Source organism: Indicator indicator, chromosome 9, assembly GCF_027791375.1.
Source record: "Indicator indicator isolate 239-I01 chromosome 9, UM_Iind_1.1, whole genome shotgun sequence".
Lineage (NCBI taxonomy): Eukaryota > Metazoa > Chordata > Aves > Piciformes > Indicatoridae > Indicator > Indicator indicator.
In genome coordinates this window covers 19,694,512-19,717,139 of record NC_072018.1, presented here as the reverse complement: position 1 = coordinate 19,717,139, position 22,628 = coordinate 19,694,512, and the positions used below count along the sequence as shown (strand labels likewise).

The 22,628-nt window shown below is 42.3% G+C and overlaps 1 protein-coding gene across 1 annotated transcript in view; it reads left to right on the top strand.

The window, feature by feature from the left end:
- Window positions 1-11,372: 11,372 nt before the first annotated feature.
- The window catches only part of CLIC5 (chloride intracellular channel 5), a 72,849-nt gene continuing 61,593 nt past the window's right edge, over window positions 11,373-22,628 (top strand). Inside the window, exon 1 of the mRNA XM_054383569.1 lies at window positions 11,373-11,861. Coding sequence (XP_054239544.1) covers window positions 11,373-11,861 — 489 coding nt within the window. The remainder of the gene's footprint in view (window positions 11,862-22,628) is intronic.

The window sequence follows — 22,628 nt, the reverse complement described above, 5'->3', positions numbered from 1 at the left end:
TGTTGATGCTTCAAAGTATTTCCAGCAGATAATCAGATGCACCTGAAAAAATTAAAAAGGCATGTAACAGAAGATGATTGTATATGAACCAGTTCAACTAGCTGTAGATCTTCCTTATAGATGTTAACTGCAAAATAACTGGTCTACATTTCCCTACTGACTTCCTAAGTTCCTCATATATTATCATAGCTTTTCATGTATTAAAACAAATTCACAATGACTTTTTTTTCAGTCCCGACTAAATAGTTTTCTCTCTTTTAAGCAATTATTACATCATTCTATGTGTCTTATTACAAGTCTACATTCCAAGACAGAGAATCATTATTTTTCCTTGTGTTCAAGCACAAGAACCTGAACAATTCTGACCCCACGTTCAGGAGTCCTGTGCAGCTCTACATCCCGCTTAAGTACCACTGTTAAGACCAGAAGTTTGCTTTCTACTGTAGTTGTAATTTAGTTTTTTTATTGGATCTTTCTTTTCCCACAATTTCCACCATCTTAAGATGCTGGCAGACTTTTAAGTCTTTCAATATTCCTATTTACTCTTACTCTATACATGGAATTGTCAGGAGTATCTTCTACTTGTTTTCCTCCCAAGTTGCTGTACAATTACAACAACAGCAGTTAAGCCTATTCTTTATCTATTGCAATTTTCTAAAAAAAATTTTAAAAAGTGACTTTAGCTATGAGGCATGTATTTCTCACTAAGAAATTCATGACTACTATGAATACAAGATATGACTTGTAAGCTTTTTTCTTCTTCCTAAACTTATTATAATGTGTGAGAAGAGTATTTTTTTCAGAAAGGTCCAGAATTTTTCTAGAAGTCTTTAAGAAAGGGGAAGTGAAGCTCCACGTTTTAGAAGAAACTTCTGCAGTATTGGTGTATTTCTCAGAAAGAACCCTGCTCTAGTTAATTTCTCCTTTATCTCACACAAACAAGTGATTCTAAGAGGAACAGCAGGTATCTTCTTAATTGCAACAGTATCTTCTGGCCTACCTCAACCGTTTCCACAAAACTCTTTAAAACTGTCAGTGTATTATTTTTCAAGTCTCAGTAGCTTTAATGGTAGGTAAACCTTTAACATTGAGGGGAATTCAAATAATGAAATATAATACCCCCTGCAACCAATATTTAAAATGTCTTCAGAAGGTACAAATTTTAGAAGAAAGGTTTGTTAAAACCAGCATATATATCCTAATACTAGGCTTGCAACACAAAGCCTCTTTAACGGGCAGGGGCAGAAAGAAGAAATTAGATGATCAATGGTGCCGAGAATCACCCGTTTAATGTTGCCAGGCCTTTAAAAATCAAAACCAGAGTTTTTCATAGAACGTTTCAGTTAGAAAAGATCGAGTCCAACCATTATTTAACGATCAAGGCTGGTAATAAACCAGACGTCATAGCACACTGAGACGTTAAGACCGTAATAACTTCCAAAGAAGCTAAGCATCTGTGTCATGGACAACTATAAAATATCGGCTGCATTAAGACTGCCTGCTCCTGAACCTCTCCGCTGTCTCGTTGGATGCTCATCTCAGGAAGAAATAAGTTACGCTGCCCCTCAAAGCTTACAGCAAGATGTCGCCTTGTCACGACTACAAACTTCTGCAGTGGCCAGGACCGGCTGCCGCTTTGAAGCAAATCTGTGCCGTCACCTAGCCCCTGGAGCCGCAGCACCTGCAGCGCAGGCCCTGGGACGAGGCACCGCCGGAGGTCCCGAGCCCGATCGCTCAGCAAACGGACTGCGGGGCTTCGGGGTGGAACCATCAACTCCATGCAACCTTATCAACGCTTTCCCCCCGCCTCACCTAAAAGCCGAAAGGGACGGCAACTCACCCGTCCGGCGCTACAGACGGTGTCCCGCGGCCCTGCGCCGGGCTGCGCTCGGGCAGCGCCAGACGCCACAACCTCCCCGCCCGGGTGATCCACCGCCCTCGCCCCCTTCCCCGCCGCAGTTCCTCCCCAACCCCACCGTGAGGGCCCGCTCCTGCCGGAACCGCCACCGGCGAAGGCGCGAGTAGCGCTGGAGGTGACCCGCCGAGGCGGAGGACCGGGAAGCGGAGCGTGAAACACGGCGCCTGCGCACCGGCCGGCCGCGCGGCCCCAGACACCGGCAGCAGCTGAAGGAGCGCGGCCCTTTGCGGGGACACCGCCTGCGCCGGTGGCGATTGGCTGGGAGCCTCCCGGCGGAAGCTCGGTTTGGGTGCAGCGGCGGAGGCGTTGCGCTGTGAGAGACGGAGATGGATTGCGGCGATGGGCTGGAGGGAGCTGAGGGGCGTGGAGGGTCTGTAGGAAGCTTAGTGGAGGTGCGAGGACTTGAGAGGAGTGGAGCGAGGCTTCTGTGAAAAGCTGGTAGAAGTTTCCCCTGTGTCCAATAGAGCCACTGCCAGCCACCTCCAAAACAGACCCACTGCTATTCAGTTGCTATTCAACGGCAATTGCAGCAGGAGAAAGGAGTGAGAATATGTAGGAGAAGCAACTCTGCAGTCGCTAAGGTCAGTGAAGAAGGAGCAGGAGGCAGTGCTCCAGATGCCACAACAGAAAAGTCTCTCTGCCGCCCATGGTGAAGACCATGCTGAGTAAGGTTGTCCCTCTGCAGAATGTGGAGGTCCATGGTGGAGCAGATAATCCACCTCTAGAGGCATCCCATGGAGAGAATTGTGGGAAGGGAGCAGGGGAAAACTGTGAGGAGTCCTCCCTCTGAGAAGGAAGAGGCAGTGCAACTCCCATTCCCTTCCCTCTGTGCCATTTGGGGGAGGAGGAGGTAAAGTCATGAGTAAAGTTAAGCCTGGGGAAGAAGGGAGGAGTTGGGGAAATGTGTTTTTTAATATTTGGGTTTATTTCTCATTTCTCTGATTTGGCTGGTAATAAATTGAACTATTTTCCTCAAATTGAGTCTGTTTTGCCTGTGACAGTAACTGGTGAATGATCTCCCTGCCTTTATCTCAACCCAGGAGCCTTTTGTTACATTTTTCTCTTCCCCTGTCTAGTTGAGGAGGGGGAGTGATAAAATATATTTGGTAGGTACCTGGCATCCAGCTAGCCTCAATCCACCACAGAAGCGGAGGGGGCCCATAGGGGATTAAGGGGAGCAGAGCTGAGGGAAGCTAAGGTGAGAGGCTGAGGCAAGGAGAGCTGTAGGGAGCCATGAAGGGCTGAAGGAAGGAGGGCTGTGAGGAGCTGAGGGGAGTGGGGCTGATGGTAGCTGCAGGCTGTGGCTGTCACAAGCAGTAAGACACAGCGGGTTGCAGAGCAGCACAGGTTTCTGTGGGATGGGATGTGGGTACATTGGCCTGCTGCTGTGGTATCAGAGATCCCTTGGGGCATGGGCTGTTTGCTGGGGCTCCAGAAGGGTGTCACGGGGCAAGGCATGGTGTATTACTGGGACTTGTCCTGTGTTTCCACCTGTAACCTACCTCTTTTGCAGCTGTTGCTGCAGCCCCAGGCTGTGGCTTTTGTAAGTCTATGGTGTTTGGCAGCATGACTACACATCTGTTCTCTGCAACTCCTATCCTGATCCCTTTTGGCCACACAGCTCTGAAAGTTGACCATATTCTTTCCAGCATATGGCGTTTTTGTGCTCTCTTGTGATAACACTGCTTTACCCTAAAACTTAGAATGCATGCAAGAAATTGTGAGTGTGGTGTTGAATGTAAATGCTCTGAATGCCACTCCCGCTTTTAGGAAGGCAATGTGGGTTGAGAACTGTTTTGAGTCTTTGGGTAGGTTTATTTCATAAATAGATAATATTTCCTTGGTTTTCCTTTTGATTATGAGAAGGGATTATGAATTCTGCAAAATAGGTGAAGCTACTTGTGCTGAATAACAACAAAATCAGCTGTCTGTAGACCAAGAAAATAACAGCGCAGAGCAGAAATTGTCACTCCACTTTTAATTTCATCATAAAACTGAGAAAAAGACAAGTCTATAGCTTCACAATATCTGAATTTCTGTGTGTCCTGCTAGTGTGTTTATTCTGAATGCTGGGTAGATTTGACCTTGTTTCTTTCTAATGTCTTTTCCACCTGTATGGGGTTAGCAGGTTGTGTTGCTACTTCTGCATGCCAGCTGCAGAGTAGCTCTAAAGATGTGGCACAATAGGCTGAATAAAGTAACTTGCCTCTGATGACCTTGATTATGAAACAGTAGGTGTGAAAAAGCACAGGAAAAATTATAATTTCAGGTAAGATAGATAGTAAGGTAAGATAGATAAGAGTTCCTGCAGTTACTCACATGTTATATGTCAACGTCAAGTTAATGCATTTTTGTCTTATTTTCTCTCTTTCTTTTTCTTGGGTTGTTTGTTTTGGGAGGTTATTTATTTGTTTTGGTTTGGTTTTGTGTTTCGTTACACTATTTCAGCTTTGTGCACATGCACATGACCATTGGTGATGTGAAGAAGTGTCCTTTGTGAATTACTCCATTGTTATTTCCTTCAAAGTATTCATGACACAGAGGGAACACAAAACAGGATCAGCCTTTTAGCTGTTTTCAGAAAATTACATGCAGGCCTTGTCACAAACTTCATGCATTGAGTCTCTTTTGCTAATCTAGTTTGGCAACATACTTACTTAGATATTCAGCCCTAAAAAGTGTGAGTAAGCTCTTGTTTACCCTTACCCCTGTGCTTTGAAACCTGTTCATATTATTCATGCTTTCATGACCTCGGGCTAATGTATTGTGTCCAGTCTGACACATTGTAAAAGGCAGCACACCATAGTGGCTCTGGACTTTGAACTGGGCTAGCCAACATCCATCACGTGTTTAAAACAGCTCTTGGATCCATTGACAGTGTACAAGGAACACGTGAGTTGTGTGTATTCTTACGTTAAGAGAAGTAAAACTGGGAACTGCCAGGATGTTTGCCTTTTCTTGCCCTACTCTCTGTCTCTGTTTTATTTCTCCCCATGTTTATCTGTATAGATTGCAGTGACTTCTAAGCACTAGAGTACGCTAAATTCTACCAGCAGCTGTACAGATGTCCTGCTTTGGTAGCCTTGAGCATTTGCAGCTCAAAAACCATTTCAGACAATTGTTCGTGTCAGTGGAATTTAGTGAATGAGAGGATGGAAAGGATAGGCAACCTCAAAATATTCTCAGTGTTTGGTTAAGTTTGGTAAAACACTGAATTTCTAGGTGGGAAACTACCCTTCTCTTGGCAGTGCTGTGGAGAAGAAGCAGCTCCTTACTGACTCATAGGGCAACTAGACGTTGCATCTGAATAGGTCAGACCCTTGTCTTAAGTAGTTAAGAAAAAGCAGGGCATTTTCATTACTAGCATTAAAACAATATGGAAAGAAAAACATTTTTCTGTATTTTTCATACCATCATAGAATGGTTTCGGTTGGAAACGACCTTAAAGATTACCTAATTCCAACCACCCTGCCATGGGTAGGGACAGATCCTACCTAGACCAGGTTGCTCAATGCCCCATTCAACCTGGTTTGAACACTTGCAGGGTAGGAGCCCCCACAACTTCTCTGGGCAACCTGTTCCAGTGCCTCATTGCCCTTGTCGTGAAGAATTTCTTTCTAATGTCTAATTTAAAATCAGGTTCTTCTGGTTTGAAGCCATTACACCTTGTCCTATCACTGCATGCCTGCGTACAAAGTTCCTCTCCAGCTGTGCTGTAGGCCTCCTTCAAATAATAGAAGGCTGCTATAAGGTCTCCCTGGTGCTTTCCCTTTTCCAGGCCAAAGAACCCCCACTCCCCTGCTGTCTTCATAGCAGAGGCGTTCCAGTCCTCTGATCATCTTCATGGCCTTCCTCTGGACTCACTCCACCAGGTCCATGTCCTTCTAGTGTGGGAGGCTTTACAGCTGGACCTGATACTACATGTGAAGTTTTACTAGAGCAGAGTAGAGGGGGAAAATCCCCTCCCGTGAGTTGCTGGCTGGGCTCCTTTTGATGCAGCCCAGGATTTGGTTGGCAATTTTTCCATTTTTTTTTCTCCCTCACCTTTCTCCATGTGACAGAGATCTCTGGGGTCGTTTTTGCTGAGTAGTTTTTTCTTTCATCCGTGACTGTGTTTTGATGCCTCTTTGTATAGTTGAGATGAAGAAAAATAGGAAGACATTTCATAAAACCGTAAAAGGGCTGGGTGACTAAAGGCTGTTAAACTGTAATAGACACTAAGCTTTTAGTGCCCATTTAATCTGAAGAATGGGTTATATATGGAGCTGTAAACAAACTGGGGCTCTTAACCACGCTGCTTCTCAGATTGTCTATGGAATGACGTTCCTAATGTTGCATGACAGGGCGGTACAGAGGAGTGTGGTATCTCTGCCTGCTCTATTTCAGTTACTAGAGCCTCCACTGTAAACAAACTTGGAGCTGAGTTGCTGGGCTTTCCAAGGGTGCTTGCTTTCAGAAATAAACAAGGTTGTTGGATTGATGCCAGATTTTAAAAGCGAGCAAGAAATACTTTCCTTGGAGCAGCTGGGCAAATAAAAGTCAGTATTTCTTAGGTTCTCAGGTATTCTCATGGTGTTTCCAACCATGGAGTTGGAGAGAAAACCAAACAAAGTTTTATGAAAAGAACATGAAAACCACAAATAAAGGTCTTTGAAACATCCATATCAGGAAAAATTGTTTAGACCTTGCAGCAGGTAAAGCAGGTTTTCAAATGTCTGTTGATAATGTCTGGCATTTTTAACAACTATAAGCTGTTGATAATATGAGAGCTGAACATCCTGTGCAAGTGCAGGGTCCTGCATCTGGGTTGAGGCAGTCCCAAGCACAAATACAGGCTGGGCAGTGACTGGCTGGAAAGCAGCCCTGAGGAGAGGGACTTGGGGGTGCTGGTGGACGAGAAGCTCAACATGAGCTGTCAATGTGCACTTGCAGCCCAGAAAGCCAACCAGAGCCTGGGCTGCATCTGGAGAAGTGTGGCCAGCAGGTCAAGGGAGGTGATTCTCCCCCTCTACTCAGCTCTGGTGAGACCCCACCTGGAGTACTGTGTCCAGTTCTGGAGCCCCTATTACAAGAGGGATATGGACATTCTGGAGGGTGTCCAGAGGAGGGCCACCAGGATGATCAGAGGGCTGGAGCACCTCTCCTATGAGGACAGACTGAAAGAGTTGGGGCTGTTCAGTCTGGAGAAAAGGCGGCTCTGAGGTGACCTTATTGTGGCTTTTCAATATCTGAAGGGGGCTACAAGAAAGCTGGGGAGGGACTTTTTAGGATATCAGGTAGTGACAGGACTAGGGGGAATGGAATAAAGCTGGAATTGGGGAGATTCAGGCTGGATGTGAGGAAGAAGTTCTTCTCCATGAGAGTGGTGAGAGCCTGGAATGGGTTGTCCAGGGAGGTGGTTGAGGCCCCATCCCTGGCGGTGTTTAAGGCCAGGCTGGATGAGGCTCTGGCCAGCCTGCTGTAGTGTGAGGTGTCCCTGCCCATGGCAGGGGGGGTTGAAACTAGATGATCCTTGTGGTCCCTTCCAACCCTGACTGATTTTATGATTCTATGAAAGTAATTTTGTATTGTCCAGTAGTAGTGGAGAAGTCTCTGTCTTACACTGAGTCAGATTTACTGATGGGTTGGTTTTAAGCATGCCTTCTGTGGAGTGTCAGCAGCAAAGCAGAATCTGGATGCAGGTGAATCACCATTATTACAGTTTGGTCCTGAATTCATGAGCCAGCCCCTCAAGACTGCAGAATCCAGGTCAGCATTAGCTAAGCAACAAATGGATTTCTGGAGGTCTGCTTCAAGGAGGTGCTGACTTCTGTGTGAAACAGTGTAACGACCAAAGTCTTCTACCAAACCACTGTCTTCTGTAATGTTTCTTCTGTATGTTTTTTTCCCTTACTGCATTTTAACTAGAATGCAGAAACAGCTATAGCTATACATCAGCAGTAAATTTGAGACTGAGCTGAAGCACACTTCAGAAGATGAATGAACTCCGTTGGCACATGTACAATACAGATAGAAGTGTCATTATACCTGTGCAACTTCTTGTCCTTCATAAAGCAGCACCTCATAGAAGTCTGGTTGCAGTGATGATCTTGAGTGTCCAGACATGACCATCAAAAGGCTGAAGCAGAACAGGAAGACACTGAACAGCCTTTACCCTCTGTCTTACTCAGTCATGCCCATTCTGAAAAACTGTGGGAGATTGCAGATGCTCAGACCTCCACAGAGTACTGCTGTTCACAGTCTGCTCCTGTTGTGCAGGTCTGTGAGTGTTAATGGCTGCAGGAATAACTGGATAGAGGAAGCTGAGTCTCCCCTTCTTGTAGAGAGCACAGAGTCAGAACAGAAAAGCACAGACTTCCTAAAAGATCTGAGTGTGGATTAAAGGTCCTCGTATTTAGTCTGGATCTTGGTGCTGAATGGTCCATTTCTTTGATTTTGGAAAGAGGCAGAGGAAAGGAGAATGTAGGTAATTCACATATCTGATTAATGAAATCCACATCAACTGACTTTATTTATTTTAAAATAATATTCATATGTTACAGTCTTATTCCTTATTTTACCTGTGATATTTCGTACCCTCCAGCAGGTGCTGCTACATCCTGCTGATGTCTTCATGGAGGAAAAAAATTAAATCAGTCATGTGATTTAACACCATGCAACTGAACTTTGCTCATGATTGTGTCTGTGTTCTCTTTTTTCCCCTCAAGTTGTTTGCCAACACAGTGAATAAGGAGAGAATTTTTATGATCCCAGCACATTTAATCCTGCACAACTCTTTATAGGAAAGGGTCGAAGATCAGTGGGAGTTGCTTATCAAGGCCATACTCAGAACAAGTTGAACAGACACATGTACTACAGAATGTGAAGACATGCAGTTATAAAAGTTTTAAGTTGACTTACTAGTTTTCCCAAGCTTCTTGAGCTTGGTAATTCAAGCTCTTGATTTTATATCAGTCTTAAAATTAGCCTAATAGCTGGTCTTGAATGCCAGAAATTTGCAATACAGCTTGCACAGCACATGATTCAAACCCTCTTCTTTCCACATGAAGAACTGACTGAGATACAGCAAATGTGAAGAGAGATGCGCCTAATTCTCTTTGCTGATGGACTACTTGTGCTAGGCAGGAATTTTTGGGCAGTGATAGTTGAAATTAGGCCTTGATATGGACTAAATATCCTCTAAGTCCTTGAGTTGCATTAAGCAAGAAATGTGCTTGTGATCTAAGAGATCTCATTGATCTCTGATACTTGCACTTTTGTACTGGACTGCTGGTTCCATACAAGGAATTGAAATTCTGCTATAGTGTTTTTCCTCACTGTTAACAGTGATTAAGCTTTGTTGTGACCATGATTTTGCTACTTTTGGGGTTATCTACAAGCCTTAGATGGTGAATCCACATGTAATAAGAGGAAGTATAGCTTTGCTTTTGATATTTTTAATAGCAGCCTAAATTGTTCAATGTAAGAATTGTGATAGTAAACTACAATTATAAATCTCATGGAGGTAGCACTTGCTTCACTACCATGTTAACCATCATGTGTTCCCCTGGTCATTTGGTTTGGAGATGGCTGGAATTACACTCTTTCTATCCTCTCTTCTATATTTCTTTTAGAAATCCAACCTGGTTGTGGCAGTTACCTCTCATGAAGTTATAAGAATTAATCAAGAGGAAAACATCTTTATTTTTCCTTTTAGCTCAAACACGAAAGGTCAAATTAATTAGATTCTAAGAGTTCTCATATCTAGATGCCATGTACAGATAAAAAGTCTTTAGTCAGTAAGGTCTGAGGATCACAAATTTCAAGAATCAAGAATCAAGAATCAAGAAGGTTGGAAGAGACCTCAAGGATCATCGAGTCCAACCTGTCACCCTACACCTCATGCCTATCTAAACCATGGCACCAAGTGCCATGTCCAATCCCCTCTTGAACACCTCCAGGGATGGTGACTCCACCACCTCCCAGGGCAGCACATTCCAACGGCCAACCACTCTCTCTGTGAAGAACTTTCTCCTCACCTCCAGCCTAAACCTCCCCTGGCGCAGCTTGAGACTGTGTCCTCTTGTTCTAGTGCTGGTTGCCTGGGAGAAGAGACCAAACCCCTCCTGGCTACAACCTCCCTTCAGGTAGTTGTAGACAGCAATGAGGTCTCCCCTGAGCCTCCTCTTCTCCAGGCTAAACAGTCCAAGCTCCTTCAGCCTCTCCTCATAGGGCTTGTGCTCAAGGCCTCTCACCAGCCTCGTTGCCCTTCTCTGGACATGCTCCAGCAATTCAACATCTTTCCTAAACTGAGGGAATATATAAATAAATTTGATAAATTCAGATTTGGATCTTGAATGAGTTTCAGCCCTGCTGATTTCAGATGCTCTGGAACACGAAGCTTTCTTTAAGAGGGCTTTTCATTTTATGCTAAAGCTGAAAGCATTCATCCACATTAGATTCTGTGGAGTTCCGTGTGTCTCACCATTCTTTATAGAACAGGGACTATATAGACAAGGTGGCTAACCGTGTGGCTGATGTCAAGTAGTATTAACCCCACATTGGCAACATGGGCCCATTTTATGTGACAAGGAGGGATATAACATGATTGTGATCATAAGTTATTGATATATTAAGTACATGTAATAAATAGTTAGCATTTATTCATGGTTTCTTTCCTTGGATTCCAAAGCAGCTCACAAGATCTTTTTCAATTTTAGCCTTAGTTTAGAGATGAAGTTGCTAAGTGAGAGGTGAGTTGTTCAAAGTCTTAAAATGAACCAGTGTCAAAACTGAAAAGAGTTCAAGTTTGATGCCTTTTTCTTGTGGATATACCACTTTATAGTTTTTCTTTTTTTTTTCTTTATAGGTTTTTATAAATGATCATCAATTTTTTGATGGTGCAGATGGTTGCTTGTATTGTTGGGGCAGTTTTTACCCCTTGTTTTTCCTTGAAGCTGGGCGTTTGTGTGTTGAAAATATAAGTAATTGGGTGAAGTCTGCATTTCTGCCTCATTACACAGAATTATTTAAATATTTAAATTTTTATTTAATTATTTAAATATTTAAATTTTCCAGTAAAACTATTTTTTTACTTCCTGAGAAAAAAATACATGTTTTTTTAACCATATCTCTCTAGTACTGCTAGGTGCTTCAGCTGATTTGGGCATACTTGACGAGGTTGTATCAGGAAGAACAAGAGGTGATTACAGCTCTTAAGATAAAAGTACCAGCAATCAGATCCACAAAGGGGTTAAAAGTGAGAGAGCCCTATCTTTTACTTCAGTGGTATTGTAGCTGTTGATTTAAAGCTCTCAGTAAATGATTGTTGGAAATCTGCCATGTGTAGCACAACATTCAGAAAACATCACACAGACTGTGCTTCCTCCTAAACAGAGTTTGTCTGGCAACATCTAACTTTATTTGTAGTCTTTTAAGGTACCAGAAGGCAGGCAAAACTCACCAGCCAGCAGTCATGGAAAATCACGTCTTTACCAATGGTTATCAAAATGTCAACACCACTATCTATGAGATTCCAGACTCTGAGGAAGACAAAGGGAATAATAATCTTCATGATCATGTCCATGAAGATCCATCATCTCCTTCTTCCAACACTACTACCCCAGAGACAATGGATACTTGTCAAGAGAGCTCGGAAGATAGCTGCAGTATTTCTGTGTCCTCTCAGCATGGGGCTGATGTGGAGGATGGTTCTTCTTCATCTCACCACGGTGCTGAAGAAGACCACCCATACCAGGAGATGGATCTGATGAGGGTATCTCTGGAAGACAAGCAAGCAGAGGACATTACATTTGAGAGAAATATTCATTTTCCTCCGGATTTCCAGTTGCGTCGGAGCCAGAGCATGTACAGCTCTTCAACTTCCCTCAAGTTCCCCTTTAACAATAACTTTGGAGAAACTGACAACATTCAGGAAGACTGTGAGATTTTCATGTTTGTAAAGGTAAGAGCTTGGGTGTTCCTAGGAACTAGCTTTAAACCTCAAATCAATGCATGTGTCCTCCAAATCAGTAAAATACAGCTGCCCACTGATTTGTCCCCAGCTCTGCTGTCTATGTGCTGCATGGGGCAAATCCATTCACTTACCTCTTAAGGCACAGAAAGAGAAGGTTTGTGTTGTGTGGAGATTCCTGGGATTTCTTCACTGCAAGAAGGAGGATGGTGAAAGTATTGTGGGTGTTGCTGCAACTCATCTGTTCTGTGAAATTTCCCTGCTGTTGAAGCTAGACTGCTACTACTTGAACTGGTTTAGTTAAAGTAGTTCAGCTATCCCTGCATTTCACTACCTATCCAGTAGCTAATAGCTCAAAAGTGATAGTTATTAATGCTATGATGAAAGCTAGAGAAATAGTTTAAATAATAGCAATGAAATTTGCACAAGTACCCTTGAAAGATGTCTTCCTCTTCTTTCGCTTTCACATTAGATGAATATGTTTCTATGATCAGTTAGTGTGTTTCTGTGACAATTCTAATATATTTTTCATTAATTTCAAGTTAGGTATAAATTACTGAGGGGGAGTTTTACACTTTCTCTGACCTTGTGTAGTATTATTTAAATTTCTAAACCATAAACATATCTGTTCTTAAATAAATACTACACTTTCCTTCATAAAAATCTCTTGTATTGAACCATTCTCAGTATTTATTAGACTTAATACAGACCTGACAATTCCTTCTTTTTAACTACATAAGAGATAAAATGTGAAGTTTTTGTTTCCCTTGAACAGGACCATACACAATGAGTGTAATACTGTAGTTTGTCACTCTTTAAGATAAATAAGATTATCAAGAATACGTTCCTCAGTGCCACAAGTGCTTTAAATGCAAGATAGGAGATTTTGCTACTCTGCACAGTGAGAAGTATTTTCAGCAGTGCCTGTGTTTGTTAATTTAGTTCATTTAAACAAGAGCAGACTAAAACTTTTTAATTGGTGTTGATTATCTTGTATGAGCTAGGGGAGATCACACAGCTTGGTGGACTCTCCTAATACTCTATTTGATTTATGTTGTAAGTCTTGGATTTCTTGGAAAACAGGCTTAGTTGAAAAGTTATCCTACATTTACTGGTAGTATTAAGGAGAATGCTTCCATAAGGTGCCAGCAGATTCTTTGAATGCATTAAAAAAGTTACGATTGAAATATTATTCCTTAGTGTCATATCTTCCTGTAGATAAAAAAAATGATGCTATTCCTCCTTCATGTCTTTCTTCACCGTGGAAGATTCTATGTGATTGCTTTTGTAATGTTTTCATAAAGGCACATTATTTAAATTATTTTCTTTAAAGCAGACAACCAAACACACCAGAAATGGCTATCAGGTCACATAGTCTTTCTCTGCGTAAGACAAGCCATAGAACTCCAGCCATTTCTCCTGAGTTTCAATGTAACTGCAGCTATTCTTATAAAAAGGTGTGGATCCTTCAGAAGGGGAAACATCTGCTGGGTTGCAAATCGTTCTGAGTCCATGCACACAAAAATCCCCATGAGTTTTTTCCTACTGGTATCTGTAGCAGTGGGCTGTGAGGGCCAAGTGTGAGAGCACTCAGCCTTTTTATCATCTTCATAGCTCATCTACTCTTTGAAGCAGCCACACTCCTATTTCTGTGACTGGATCATGGTTGTTGCTAAAAATACATTAATTATCCGGGCAAAGTAAGATCTCTGGTGTTCTTTCTACTTCCTATCTCTGCTTGTAGTCCTGCATACATGATGTAAAAGTGGCAGCAGTTGAGTATCTTTTGTTTGTTAGCAACTTCATGGTGTTAGCAACATGAATGTTGTATTTTGGCTTTTAAATAATCACTATTTCTTATTCTTTCATATGCCTCTTGTTTCAAAGTAAGCGTTCCCTCTATCCATGAAAAAAAAAAGGAAACTTGGGCAGATGCTTCCACTTAAGCAGAGATGTTTGGGTTAATTTGGATTTCTGAAAAGTGAGAAGAGGGGCATTTTGAAAAGAACTGTCATGGAGGAGAATTGAGGAAGTCCTTTTCCTTGCTTTTGTTGTGCACAGTAGTTGAGTATCCCATAAAGGGGCTTATCAGCTAGAGAAAAGCACAAACTTTGGACTCTATCAAATTGTGAAAACACAAGTGCCTAGTATCTTTCAGGTGCCCTTGAGCCCCAAGACATCCATACCCAGCTGGAAAATGAGAAATGAGTTTTTGAGGTGACTCAGGCTGTGATGCTCCTCTAGCAGGAGCTGGAGGCTTGATGGGCAGGACACTGGATATTTCTGTGTGGGTGAGCTGCTGTGACAGTGTTTTGTTCCTTGAGAAATTGATGACATTTCATTTTTGGATTTTTTCATTTCTTTCTGGTATCGAGGTAATAAAACACTAAATCCATGGAGGGCAGATCCAGCTTCACTCTCTTTAATTATCTAGATAGCAAAAGTCAATCTATAAAATGGTAGGTCATAGAGTAATATATAACAAGAATTGTGAAATACCTGAGGGCTATCACTTCTTGTACATAGGAAACAAACCTCTCAGTTGTGTCACTGGCTGTTATTTGTAGATGGTTCCTCTCTCTTATGGTCCCTAGACCACCTGAGGCCAGTGTTGCTCTGAAATTGGGTTAATCTTCTGGATTTGTTCTTTTTTGTACAGACATTACCAGTGACAGCAGGATCTTTTGCTGTGGGACAACAGTGGTAATGACACTTCTGCCACTATTTACTCCTAACTTCCTTTGTAGCACTGACAAACCTTCGTGAGTAGCTAGAAACATGAGTGTCAGACAGAGGTCGCTGCTGGCTGACACCCAGAGAAAGTGGGGAGATAAACTGGTGTCTGGTTTACAGTCTAGCTGGCTGAGTTGCAGTGCACTGCAGTTTAACTTCATCAGAATATTTTAAGTGGCATTGCACTAAGACCATAGTTGCTGGATAATCTTTTCTGTAGTCTGTCTGTGTTGTTAGACACCAAGGAAATGTTTAAATCCCAATAATTCATCTTTCACTGATTATCAGTGCTTGGTAACTATGTCAGCATCAGTAGACTTTCAGGATGTGCCATACGGTAAAAATTTTGGGCTTTCACCAGGGAATTCCCTGCACCTTTAATAGCAGAATGTAGCAACATGGAGATATTTGTGTGAATCCAGCATGTCCAGGCTTGTCAGAGCCATCTTAATGCTATTTCAATAATGTTGCAATTCTTCAAACAAAAGCCTTTGACATTTGAACAGAATCGTGACTGACATACAGGCCATGTTACTGAGTGCATAGAAGAGCTGTTGCTCAGAGATCCAGCTTTTCCACTCATGCTATATTGCCCTGTTTAGCAGCATGTTTGTTCTGAAGGTCAAATTTCCCTGAAAATGTTAACTTTTTTTTTTCCTGTAATTTGAGATTTTAATTAAAGAATAGCCCCTCTAGAAGAAAATTATTGCCCTTCTGGTTTATTGACAGTATGAGACTGGCTACAGATTATACCCTCTCTGCACACATTTGTGCCATAGAAGCACAGTTCCTAAAATAAGGAAAGGTAATTCCTTACACTGAGCAATAAACACCTTGTGCTATGCAAACAATACCCTAATTTAATACAGTGGTTTAGCATCCTGAACATGTGTGTTGGATCACTGCACTGAGGTAACAGTTATGGATACTGGAATGCACCTCTGGGGATCATCTAGTCTAAGCCCTTACTCAAAGAAGGATCCCCTAAAGCAGGTTGCTCAGGACCATGCCTGGTAAGGTTTTGAGTATTTCCAAAACTGAAGAGTCCACAACTTCTCTGTGCAACCATTCCAGTGTCCTACCCTCATGATAAAAAAATTATTGAAGTAGAATTCAGTGTATCTCAATTTGTGTCCATTGTCTCTTGTCCTTTGACTGAATACCAGTGTTTATATTTAAGAAAGATACTGCTTTTAACTTCTCTGTACATCAGAATTTAAAGTTTTATCTGTTTCCATTGGGATTATTGCATCCTTTAGTAAAATTTCTTTAAGAGAGTAATTGGGAAAGAAAGAACACTTCTTTGTTGTCTTGCAAGATGCTTCCCACTCCCTTCTTTCCAAGTCAGGAAGGTCTGGAGGCTCTAACTTCATGTCACAATCCTGTGCTAACACTATTGACTCATGCAGTTGAGATGAACTTGTATGAATGACAGACCATGTTCTTAATGGGGACAGTGGTATTAATTGCTTCTTTTACTGCAGAAGCCATGCTCCTTCCCATTGAGTTGGCTTTTATGCTGCTTTACGGAGCACTTCAGTATCTGTTGAGAAAATTTTGTCTAAAAATGTGTATGAACAGTTTTGAACATGAAGTGACAAGACATAGCTAACTTTTAGCCTGTGCTAATCAAAAAGAACAGAGCTATAACATAACCCTATGGATGGTCATTCTTCAGTTAGTGGTTATGCTTCTGCTTTGCTGAGCAGAACTGTGCACTTCATCGAAGCAGATGAAAAGTAAAAAAGTACCTGTCCTGGATGAACCTTTGTAGCTTTCTGCATGAAGTTTGCAGGTGTGGGGTCAGATAAAGCGATTGATACCAACATGAATGAGAATATCAGGCTTTCAAGTTTTCTGTCACTGATTTTTTTACTATGCTGAAACACTAGAGTAAACCAGCTGCACTTGCTGTTACAGGATGATAGACTTTATTGCTCTACAATTCCCTGAAAGGAGATTGTAGTGAGGTGGGGGTTGGTCTCTTCTCCTAAATACAAGTGATAGGATGAGAAGAAATGGCCTCGGATTACACCAGAGAAGGTTTAGATTAGGGATTAGAAGAACCTTCTTTGCTGAAAGGGTTTTTAACCACTGGAAGAGGCTCCCTAGGGAGGTGGTTGAATCCTCATCTCTGGAGGTGTTTAAAAGATGCAGATTGGATGCTAAGGGATCTGGTTTAGCACCAGATGGTAGAGTTAGATAATGGTTGGACTTTTTGATCTTAAAGGTCTTTTTGAAATGAAGCAATTTTATGATTTATTTGCAAGCATAACTATGTGTCCACATACCTTTTAGCAAGGTAAGATGCATAGTCTTTTAACTGACTCCAATACACCACCTAAGGCTAGTGTTACAGCATATCATCTCCACTGAGGTCTGCAGGTAGTAAAATGAGTTCTGTCTGTAGCCAGTTGGCAGTTGTAACTCTCTATATGTACGTAAAATTACAGTAATTTTGATTTTTATGACATTTTAGCTTTTAAATTTTTTTTATAATTAATGAAAGTATGCAAATATTATTTTGGTCTTATGAATAAGCTTAGAAAAAGGTTAAATATTTCATAATCCACCGTTTAAATAGTGTTAAATGGGCAACTTGAGCAAGGAAAAGATCCATTTGGTTTAGGATTACAAAGTTCATCCTCCAGCCCTGCTATTTTCCCAATAAATGCTCCTGTAATGGTTTCAGCCATTTGTTCCCTGTCTGTTTACAAGCAGTTGTAGTGCAGTGATACTGCGTGGCTGGTGCCTACAAATTGTTGGCTTTAAGAGCATTAGGTTTCTCCAACTGATGCGATCAGACGGATCACCCATCTCTGCAAACAGTATGGATTTGAAGTCAGAGAAGTGCTCTGATATAAGTATGATGTGGAGCATGTTATCACCACTGCTTTTACCCTACTAACTCAGAAAATAGAGATAGACCTGTGATACCTCTGCACCAGACTATGCAGACAGAACATGACTTTATGGCTACCTCCTACATCCACCCTATCAAGGACAGGAGATTAGAAATCTCTTAAGTTTCAACATACAAACCCAGTAGTTTTGTAACCTTCCTTCTGTGGAGGAAAACTGTGTTGTGGGTCTCTTCACAGTGTGATTTGTGCCTATGTGAATTACTCTGTGTGTGAAAAGATTAGCGAATGGCAGTTCTGTTCCAGATAACATCCAGTTCCCCAGCTATCAGTCATGAACAGAATGTGTGCTTTAGCGGCAGGGCAGAAGAGTTTGCTTAGTGTTTTGGATACAAAGGGTAAAAGGTCTTGCTTCTGACCTCTGCTGAATCTGTGCCTTGCTTGTGCACCTTTTCTGTCTCCATAAAGGTCTGTGAATCAATTTTCAGCTGACACTCCTGTGCTACCTTCAGCTCCTGGCTCCAGCTGCGACTGTGGCTGGGTATAGCACAGTAGCGTAGCAACAGCTTCAAAATACGGACCCTTATTTTCTAGGAAATTGTTACTGTGCAGTGACAGCAGCAATAGGAAACACAATGTAAATATGTAGGTCATACTGAGAGAAAATTAGACTAGGATTTATTTGCTTATTTTCCTTATATTTTCCTTTTTGTGACTTCCTGTTTGATATTCTGAAAACAAGACTGTTATCTCAGCTTCCATTGTTCTTTTGTTTTGCAACATCTCAGCTCCTACATTTTAAGAGAGGAAAATGTTGGAATTTGTGGACTGATTACCTATTTGCTGTGCCTCAAAAATTATATATGTAGCAGTACTGTCAGCTGTTAAATTGTTCCTCTCCAATATAGAGTGATTTGTATTATTTTTGTTTATTGCAAAAGTACCCAAGGAGCAGCTCTACTGAGACTTGATGTTTTACTAAGTGAAAAATAATAGACAATCTCTGCAGAGCAACTGGTAATGATATATGTAAATTATTTTGGAATCCACAACTGGGGGGTTGCTTTTCTGTTCTGATCTTTGTTTTCTTTAGATATCAAGGGTTGGATTTGGCTCACACAGCTGTGTCTGTAATTTGTTAACTATGACTCTGCAGGATGTCTAGGCTGAGGAAATTGTGCAGTGGGATGTTAATTCCTGTGACCAAGTGTAGACATCAGCTGTAGAGTGAGGTTAGTTGTTCTGTAGACCCCATTTGTTGTATCAAGAAGGGACTGAGTTCTATTTTCCAGCCCTAGGCATCCAGTGCACTTTTTTAGATACCTTAAGGTTTGCCTCCTGACCTTCAGCTGCCTCTGCATAGATTCTTTCTGAAATATATGTTTACAGATTTCCTCAGCTATCCTTGGGCTTTTCAACTGCTGTTGAATATCTAGGTTTATGCAATTGAATCAAGCCATAACCTTTCGCTACATACCGTGGTGTGGTCACCTAAAGTTAAACTGTATGCCACCAGGTACAGTTTAAATGCAAAGCCTGGATTACTAGTTTAGACTAGAAGCTGATTCTGATGATGGGTATCTGGAAACAAGCTACAAACTGATGTTTTTGTTTAGACTGGGTTTTGGTTCATTTTGTTTTGGGGTGTGGTGGTGTTGGTTTTTTGTTTGCTTTGTTTTGTTGACAGTTTTGTTTGTTTAGTTTGGTTTTCAGGTTGTTTCAGTCTTAACTTAATCAGATAAAATCACCTGATACATATTAGCATCTTTCCAAGATTGAGAACAAGCACTTTTTTTAGCTTCAGTTAACCTTTATCCTTTTCTTAAAAGCAACTCCCATATATTTTTCTTTAAACTATATTTGTTTTGAAGTTACTTTTTATTTTAGACACCATAGAAAAGAGAAGAGCCAGCTAAATTTATTCAGCTTGAATTCACAGTATCACAGTATATCAGAGGTTGGAAGGGACCTCAAGAGATCATCAGGTCCAACCCCGCTGCCAAAGCAGGATCACCTAGGATAGTCCGCACAGGAATGCATCCAGGTGAGTTTTGAAAGTCTCCAGAGAAGGAGACTCCACAACCCCCCTGGGGAACCTGTTCCAGAGCTCTGTCAAACTCACTGTAAAGAAGTTTCTCCTCTTGTTGTGGTGAAATCTTCTATGTTCTAGTTTGAACCCATTGTTCCTTGTCCTATCACTATGTACCACTGAAAAGAGCCTGGCCCCCTCCTCCTGACACCCACCCCTCACATATTTATAGACATTGATCAGATCCCCTCTCATTCTTCTTTTCTCCAGACTAAACAGCCCCAGGGATCTCAGTCTCTCTTCATAGGGGAGATGCTCAAGTCCCCTAATCATCCTCATGGCTCTCCATTGGATTCTGTCCAGGAGTTCTCTGTCTCTCTTGAACTGAGGAGCCCAAAACTGGACACAGTATTCCAGGCATGGTCTCACAGAGCAGAGTAGAGAGGTAGAAGAACTTCCCTAGACCTGCTGGACACACCTTTCTTGATACATCCCAGGATCCCATTGGCTCTCTTGGCCACAAGAGCACATTTTTGTTCCGTGGAGAATTTGCTGTCCATCAGCACTCCAAGATCTTTCTCTGTGGATCTGCTTTCCAGCAGGGCAGCCCCTGACCTGTACTGGTGCCTGTTGTTATTTCTCCTCAGATGTAGGACCCTGCATTTGTCCTGATTAAACTTCATGAGATTTGCCTGCACCCAGCTCTCCAGCCTGTCCAGGTCACACTGGATGGCTGCACAGCCTGATGGGTTCTCAGCCAACACCCCCAGTTTTGTATCATCAGTGAACTTGCTGAGGGTACTCTCAATCCCCTCATCCAGGTCATTGATAAAGATATTGAACAAAACTGGACCCAGTACCCATCCCTGGGGAACACCACTTGCCACAGGCTTCCAAGTTGCCTCTGTGCCATTGATGATGACCCTCTGAACTCTTTTGTGGAACCAGTTTGCAATCCACCTCACTGACCAGCCATCTATGCCACATCTCCTGAGCTTTTCTATGAGGATGTTACGGGAGACTGTATCAAAAACATTACTGAAGTCAAGATATATGACATCCACTTCTCTTCCCTCATCTGCCCACTTGGTCATAACTTCATAAAAAGCTATCAGGTTAGTTAGACAAGATTTCCCCTTGGTAAACCCATGTTGGCTACTCCTGATAACCTTCTTGTCTTCCATGTGGTTAGAGATGACATCCAGGATGAGCTGCTCCATCACCTTTCCAGGGATGGAGGTGAGGCTGACTGCTCTGTAGTTGCCTGGGTCCTCATTCTTGCCTTTTTTGAAGATTGGAGTAACATTTGCTTTCTCCCAGTCCCCAGGCACCTCTCCTGTTTTCCGTGACTTTTCAGAGATGATGGAGAGAGGTTCAGCAACACTACCAGCCAGCTCTCTCAGCACTCGTGGATCCATCCCATCAGGCCCCATGTATTTGTGTGTCTTCAGATGGTATAGGAGATCTCTAACCCTTTCCTGACTGACCAGCAGAATGTCCAAATCTCTCCAGTTCTGCTCCCTTGCTTCTAAACACTGAGGTTCCTGAGGGCTGGTCTTAGGAGTGAAGACTGAGGCAAAGAAGGCATTCATCAACTCTGCCATCTCTGCATCATCAGTTACTGTATCTCCCCTCTCATTCAGCAGTGGGCCCATCTTTTGCCTGCTCTTCCTTTTATCATTGATATACTTGAAAAAACTCTTCTTGTTCTCCTTCACCCCTCTGGCGAGATTCAGTTCCAGGAGGGCCTTAACTTTCCTTGTTGCATCTCTGCATTCTCTGGCTACATCTCTATAATCCTCCCAATTGACCAGTCCTTTTTTCCACATATTGTAAACCTCCTTTTTGTTTTTGAGTTTTACTAAGAGTCCCTTGCTTATCCATGCAGGTCTTCTGTTTGCCTTGATTTTTTTTTTTTTTTTCAAGGGAATACATTTCTCTTGAGCTTGGAGGAGGTAATGTCTGAATATCAACCAGCTCTCTTGGGCTCCCCTTCCTTCCAGAGCCCTAGTCCACTGGATATTTCCAAGTAGTGTCTTGAAGAGAGGAAAGTTGGCCCTTTTAAAGTCCAGGGTTGAAATTTTACTTATCATCCTGCTTCTTTGTCTATTGATATTAAACTCTAACACGTCATGGTCACTGCAACCAAGATTACCCACAACCTTGACATCTACAACCAGTCCTTCTTTGTTTGTTAATATCAGGTCCAGCATTGCACTTCTCCTTGTTGGTTCTTCAACTACTTGTAGGAGAAAGTTGTCATCAATGTGCTGCAGGAACCTTTTGGACTGTTTGTGCTTGGCTGTGTGATCTTTCCAACTAATATCTGAGTGGTTGAAGTCACAAGCACCAGGGCACTTGATCTTGATGCTGCTTCCAGCTGCCTGTAAAAGGCCTCATCAGTAGCTTCTTCCTGGTTCGGTGGTCTGTGGTAAACAACCACAACCCTATCATCTGTGTTTGTGTGTCCCTTCACTCTTACCCATAAGCTTTCAACGATTTTATCATCTCCCCCTGGGTTGAGCTCAACACATTCCAGTTGCTTATTCACATAGAGAGCAACTCCACCACCTCGCCTTGTCAGCCTGTCCTTCCTGAAAAGAACATAGTCGTCCATAACCGCATGCCAGTCATGGGAGCTGTCCCACCATGGCTCTGTAATTGCAACAAGATCATAATGCTGCGACTGCACCCAGATTTCCAGTTCATCCTGCTTATTCCCCATGCTTCTTGTGTTGGTATACAGACGCTTCAGACACTTAGCAGAGGAGTATCTGTTACCATTGTGGGTGTTGCATAATCCACTGTCCCCTACAGCCCCTGGGGTAGCAGTGGAGATGGTACCCTGCCTCACAATTGTCCCAGAAATGTCCTCAGTGAGGCTCATTTTTCCCTCTTCCCCCTTCAAAATTAGTTTAAAGACCTATCAATTAGCCCTGCCAGTTCTTGTCCCAGGATTCTTTACTCTCAGAGATAAGCAGTTTTTTTTCTATAGTCAGCAGACCTGGAGTAGCCTGTGATTAAAGAACCCAAAAACCTGCCGTTGACACCAGTCCCGCAGCCAGGCATTAATCTGTTGGATTTTCATGTTTAGTCCATCATTAGGCATAGCTAGTGGGGGGACAGAAGCAAATA